At 45.0% G+C, this 7,050-nt stretch overlaps 1 protein-coding gene across 2 annotated transcripts in view; it reads left to right on the forward strand.

Moving 5' to 3' along the window:
- Window positions 1-6,025: 6,025 nt before the first annotated feature.
- TUBB1 (tubulin beta 1 class VI) overlaps window positions 6,026-7,050 on the forward strand; it is a 5,744-nt gene continuing 4,719 nt past the window's right edge. For both annotated transcript variants that reach the window (XM_023511957.1, XM_003787743.3), the window contains exon 1: window positions 6,026-6,082. In XM_023511957.1, coding sequence (XP_023367725.1) covers window positions 6,026-6,082 — 57 coding nt within the window. The remainder of the gene's footprint in view (window positions 6,083-7,050) is intronic.

A 7,050-nucleotide genomic window follows, 5' to 3' on the forward strand; every position in this document is an offset into this window, starting at 1 on the left:
AGACCAATATCACTAATGAATATTGATGCAAAAATATTCAATAAGATCCTAACAAACAGAATCCAGCAACACATCAAACAAATTATACACCAAGACCAAGTGGGGTTTATCCCAGAGTCTCAAGACTGGTTCAATATACATAAATCTGTAAATATAATTCATCATATAAACAAATTAAAAAACAAAGACCATATGATTCTCTCAATTGATGGAGAAAAAGCTTTTGATAATATCCAACATCCTTTTATGATCAGAACACTGAAAAAAATTGGTATAGAAGGGACATTTCTTAAACTGATAGAGGCCATCTACCCACAGCCAATATCGTATTGAATAGAGTTAAATTGAAATCATTTCCACTCAGATCAGGAACCAGGCATGATTGTCCGTTGTCTCCACTGCTTTTTAACATTGTAATGGAAGTTTTAGCCACTGCAATTAGGCAAGAAAAGGCAATCAAGGATATCCATAGAGGGTCAGAAGAGATCAAGTTTTCACTCTTCACAGATGATATGAATGTATATCTGGAAAACACCAGGGATTCTACTACAAAACTCTTAGAAGTGATCAAGGAATACAGCAGTGTCTCAGGTTACAAAATCAACACTCACAAATCTGTAGCCTTTATATATACCAACAATAATCAAGCTGAAAAAGCAGTCAAAGACTCTATTCCATTCACAGTAGTGCCAAAGAAGATGAAATATTTGGGAGTTTACCTAACAAAGGACAGGAAATATCTCTATAAAGAGAACTATGAAACTCTAAGAAAAGAAATAGCTGAAAATGTTAACAAATGGAAAAACATACCATGCTCATGGTTGGGAAGAATCAACATTGTTAAAATGTCCATACTACCCAAAGCAATATACAATTTTAATGCAATCCCCATTAAAGCTCCACTGTCATATTTTAAAGATCTTGAAAAAATAATACTTCGTTTTACATGGAATCAGAAAAAACCTCGAATAGCCAGGACATTACTCAGGAATAAAAACAAAGCAGGAGGAATCCCACTACCAGACCTCAGACTATACTATAAATCGATAGTGATCAAAACAACATGGTACTGGCACAAAAACAGAGAGGTAGATGTATGGAACAGAATAGAAAATCAAGAGATGAACCCAGCTACTTACTGTTATTTGATCTTTGACAAACCAATTAAAAACATTCTGTGGGGAAAAGATTCCCTATTTAACAAGTGGTGCTGGGTAAACTGGCTGGGGAGCTGTAGAAGACTGAAACTGGACTCCCATCTTTCACCATTACTAAGATAAACTCTCACTGGATTAAAAATTTAAACTTAAGACATGAAACTATAAAACAACTAGAAGAAAGTGCAGGGAAAACTCTTGAAGAAATTGGCCTGGGTGAATATTTTATGAGGAAGATCCCCTAGGCAATTGAAGCAACATCAAAAATATACTACTGGGACCTGATCAAACTAAAAAGCTTCTGCACAGCCAGAAACACAGTAAGTAAAGCAAGTAGATAGCCGTCAGAGTGGGAGAAGATATTTGCAGGTTATGTTTCTGACAAAGGTTTAATAACCAGAATCCACAGAGAACTCAAACGTTATTAGCAAGAAAAGAACAAGTGATCCCATCTCGGGGTGGGCAAGGGACTTGAAGAGAAAATTCTCTCAAGAAGACAGGAGCATGGCCTACAGACATATGAAAAAATTCTCATCATCCTTAATCATCAGAGAAATGCAAATCAAAACTACTTTGAGATATCATCTGACTCCAGCCCATATCACCAAATCCCAAAAACAGAGATGCTGGCGTGGATGTGGAGAAAAGGGAACACTTCTATACTGCTAGTGGGAATGCAAACTAATATGTTCCTTTTGGAAAGATGTTTGGAGAACACTTAGAGATCTAAAAATACACCTGCCATTCGATCCAACATTTCCTCTACTAGGTATATATCCAGAAGACCAAAAATCACACTATAACAAAGATATTTGTACCAGAATCTTTATTGCAGCCCAATTCGTAATTGCTAAGTCATGGAAGAAGCCCAATTGCCCATCGACCCCTGAATGGATCAATAAATTGTGGTATATGTATACCATGGAATGTTATGCAGCCTTAAAGAAAGATGGAGACTTTACCTCCTTCATGTTTACATGGATGGAGCTGGAACATATTTTTCTTAGCAAAGTATCTCAAGAATGGAAGAAAAAGTATCCAATGTACTCAGCCCTACTATGAAACCAATTTAAACTTTCATATGAAAGGTATAACCCAGTTATAGCCCAAGAATATGGGGAAAGGGGAGAGGGAGGGGAGGGGAGGGGGGAGGATGGGTGGAGGGAGGGTAATTGGTGGGACCACACCTATGGTGCATCTTACTAGGGTACATGTGAAACATTAAGAATATAAATGTCTTAAAAAAACATAATAGACATGAATAAGAAATTCAAAGATGACCACAGATTGGCTAATAAAGTCAAAAAATAAAAAATTTAAAAAAAAAGTTTAAAGAAAGACACAAGAGTAAGGACAGGACAGATTGCTTCTGAGACCTACTGCTCCCCTCACCACTCTGTTCTGCCCAGACACTTCAGATTCAGACGGCCCTTCTGTGCCCAACACAGCAGGTGCTCCCTACAAATGGGCCCGTCTATGCAGACAGCCACATCTGCTCACGTTCCACAGAGTACGTTTGCACCGTGGGAACTGTTACTCGGTTTTTGCAGAAGAAGAAATCCAGGTTTAGGGAAGAGATGGCCCCCTCAGCCCCTGCCCTCACCCTCTCACAGCTGAGCGTCCAAGCTCCGCACCCGCAAGGCTAAGTAAACACAGCCGGCAAATACAGGAATCAAAGCAAACAGGCCTTCTCTTTCCTCCCCCCTTTTTGCCAACTGCCCCATTAACAGAAAAACCTTTTAAGCATCCATCTGGAAATCTGGCTCCTTCCCGTCCCTAAGCAAACTGAGATGACCGAGAGGAATGTGCTCCAGGGTGGAGGTTGTGGGGCAAGGGAGACCCCCACACACTGGATCCTGCTCATATAGCAAAGAATGAACACAGGAAGATCAAAAATGCCCCCCTGGCTCAGCCTCACGGTCCTTGCAGTGAGGCAGTTTGAGGCTGACAGGAGCCCCTTTCAGAAGCTCGCCGTGGAGGGCCAAGGCTGCCCACCGGCCACGGCTTCCCGGAATAGCTCACTGTGGTGATGCCAGCCACCATCTATTCCCATCGCCCAGGTTTCTTGGAACAGTTTATACTTTCAGCCTACCTAAGAAGACCACCTCTTAGAGAATGGAGGAAAAAGTCCTTGGGCACCATGTTCCCTTCCCATCATTAGAAGGACACACTTGTGAATAAATACATTATATTGGCTGAAAGAAACTTGCCATCCTGAGCATCACTGCTTCAATTGCCCAGCCGTAGGCGTGCACTTAATAAATATTTACTAAGGCCCTGTGATGTATCAGGCACTTTGGAGACTCAAAGGTGAGATGACACTGGCAGCTCTGGGCCCGGTGGGGGTGATAAGGTGTGTGTGTAAGTAATTAGCAAACAGGACCACATATGCTAACTGCAGGCCTAAGTGCTCTGCTCCTAGGCAGTGGGGGTGTCTCTGGCAGGGAGCTGCCCGCAGGAAGAACATGGAGCTGTCTTTGAGCTTTGGAGGGGTCTGTTAAGCAAGGGGAGTTAGGGGTGGGGCAGAGGGAAGAGGGAAAGAGACCAGGGTGAGCCCAGAGGGAGGCTGAAAGCCCTGGAGATGGGGTTGTTCTGTGTGCGGTTTTTAATTTGTGAAAAATATTCCTCAACGCATAAAAATATCTTCCGCTTGAATTTACACATTCTCCTCTTTGCCTTTGGACAGGTTGGGGGAGGTGTTTGGACCAGAAGCATCTATGACCCGTGTTTAGAAAATTCCAAACTTACAGAAACATCATAAGAGTACCAATCTTGCACTAACTTTGAAGAGAGTCACCACTTGTTAGCTTTTTGCCACTTAACTGCTCTCTCTATATTCATCCCGTTATTGTGGTTGCTGAACAGTTTCTGAGTGAGTTGCTGTGGTCATCACAACTTGACCTTGAAGTGCAGGACTTCATGGCATAGTCTCCCCCTCTGACAACAAAGACTCCCCCTTACCAGCCACTGTGCCATGATCCAAGTCAGGAAATAGAACATGGTTATAGTATTAGTGTCCCATAGGCATGGTCTTTATTTGAATCTTTATTATTGCCCTAATAACATCCTTTATATGACAGGAAACCTTTCCCTGGCCCTAGGTCTGGCCCAGGATCATGGGGGCACTTAGCACTTGAGGTCAGTCTGGAGAACTAGGAACAAAGTTCTTCCTCTTGTCTGGGTTTCTCTTCTGGTTCATGTGCAGGCCTTTGACTTTGTGTTTGAACTCCCCTGGGAGTAGGCAGAGGCTACCGTGTTTCCCTGGGACATCCCATTGCTAGTTACTTTTCTGCTTGTGTTCCTGACCTCATCTTGGTCCCCAACTGGGCCTGTAGAAAGAACACAGGGTTTAGGAGGTGGCACTGGAGTCCCCACATGGACCAGTGGGGAACTAGAGCTTAAAGGTTTGGCTCTAGTGTCTTAGCCAAGGTCACTGGTCTGGCTCTGAGTTCAGGTCAGTCCTGCCTTTTTGTCTCCTTCCTGTCGGATGGTGTCCCTGAGTTGCTCCAGAGCTGGAAGGGCCTCTCTCTTTTTCTAAATAAGTCAGATCAAGAGCATCCCAAGCACACTGGATCTGTTTCTGTCGCCCAGCTCTGGAGGTGAGCCCAGCATATGTGAAGGGGGTCAGCTCTGGGTGCCTGGCAGGGGGTCAGCTGTGAGTGCTCACAGGGTGGTGGCTGCCCAAGTTCCTGAGGCTTCAGGAGTGAGACCTCGCCCCGGACTGCCCATCTGTGCTCCAGGGCACCAGGCAGCCCTTGTCAGCTCTCCTCCTTCCCATCCAGTACTCTCATGCCTTCATGGGGGCCCTGTGTCCTCTCTTTTGGGGAAGCCAATATTCCACACTGTCGTCCTGCCGGCAGAGATGTGGAGCCAGTGTCTGCCGGCAGCTGTGCTCTCTGCTGCTAGCCTGCTTGCTTGGTCAGAAGTAGCAACACCTGAGGCTTCAGACTTGTTTGCTGGCCGCTCAGAGGGTGTGCTGAGACCCAGGAGGCAGAGGAACCAACTTTGAATCTCTGCGCACCTATTGGGCAGCCCCTCACTCAATGCTGGGCTCTTAGAGAATTCTGGATCTGGCAAAGGGGACCTTATGGAAGGCAGTAACCCTCTAGGCACCAGGATAAGAGTGAGGGGGCAACAGTGGGAGCTGGGAGAGGCTGAGGGGCAGCCAGGCCCTGACAGGGTGAGGGAGGAGAGAGTGGCACAGCCCAGGGCCTGCAGTGGTCCAGGGCGGCTCCTCCCATTCTGTCCCAGCACTGGGCTGTCGGCTGGGAAGGAGGTCTGGGGCCAGGCTGGGAAAGCCTGCATGTCAAGCGTGGAGTTTGGGCTTTCTTAATTGCAGTTTTCCAAACTCCTAAGACTCACATGTTACCTTCACCACTCTGGCTATGTTCAAAAAGGAAACTTTCTTTTGGGCCATGTGTTCAGGTTAGACAAAATGATTCCCTGGACAGGGAAAGCCCTTGCGGGCGGTCTGGTCACCCAGGAGAGCCAAAGTCAGCCATCGTGGGCATCAGAACCAGCTGTTGTAAACAGTGCTGGTCCTCAGGCCCCCCACACACAAGGCAGACTTTGGTCTTGTGCTCGCCCTCTAGGAAATGACTAGGCAATATTCTGTGTTGGGGAGGAAAGACACCCCCTTCCAAAAGCATGACAGGCAGAAAGCAAAAGGCCCTGGGCTTGCCCAGGGTGGGGGCACAGAGGGGGCTGAGCTTCTGGGATGGACACACCCCTGGGTCACATTGGGAGGGTAGCTTGGTCAGTGGGTCCCACCACCACAGTGACCAAAGCTCTGCTGGGCTCACACCAGTGAACCAGACTCTCCCAAAGACTGAGGACTCTGAGATCTTACACCTGGGCTTAAAGCAAAGATGCGTGAAATTGTCCACATTCAGATTGGCCAGTGCGGCAACCAGATCGGAGCCAAGGTAAGTAAGGTCAGATTATTGGTACTAGCTTTGCTGGGATCCCAAGATGTAGTCAACCAAGATAATACCCTAAGTTACCCAGGAAGGCAGTGAGTCCAGCAGACTTTATGTCCTTGCTAAATATTTGATTTATAAAACAATGTCTTTAATTAAAAAGATGCTAAAAGGGCACTTTAAAGGTTTAGAATGTTAATGTAAGTAATACTCATTTTGTTCATAGTTATACATATATAATACATATTAACCGTTTTGCTTTTATATCATCTTAGCAATTAACTTTTCCTATCTAAAAACAGTAATTTATTTCAAAACTGTTTTTGAAAGTTTTTTGGGGGGAAAAATTTTTTTTATTAAATCATAGCTGTGGACATTAATGCAGTCATGGGGGACAATGTGCTGGTTTTATATACAATTCGAAATGTTTTCATCAAACTGGTTAACATAGCCTTCACGGCATTTTCTTAGCTATTGTGTGATTTTGGGAAAATTTTTATACCATATCACTAAGGTGTCTTTTTCCTCCCCTTCCATGTTATAAAGAAAAAAACCCCCCAAATCAATTACTGTTTTATTAGTATGCAATAAAAAATTTCAGAAGCAAATCTAAAATACAGTTTTTGTGTATAGTAAAAGAAATAATTGAAATATACCCACTGGAACAGGGGTCCTCAAACTTTTTAAACAGGGGGCCAGTTCACTGTCCCTCAGACCGTTGGAGGGCCGTGCTGCGGGCCCTGGGATGATTCGGCTGCTAAGCAGGACAGGCAGCGGCAGCAAAAACACCCGGCAGGCCGGATAAATGTCCTAGGAGGGCCGCATGTGGCCTGTGGGTGGTAGTTTGAGGACGCCTGCTCTGGAACATAAATAAGTTTTTCTCTCCCCTGCCCCTCTTTTTTTTTTTTTTTTTTTTTTGCAGTTTTTGGCCGGGGCTGGGTTTGAACCCGCCACCTCCAGCATATGGGGCCAGC

This window comes from Otolemur garnettii, unplaced genomic scaffold (assembly GCF_000181295.1).
Source record: "Otolemur garnettii isolate 467f Iridium unplaced genomic scaffold, OtoGar3 scaffold00023, whole genome shotgun sequence".
Classification (NCBI taxonomy): Eukaryota; Metazoa; Chordata; class Mammalia; order Primates; family Galagidae; genus Otolemur; species Otolemur garnettii.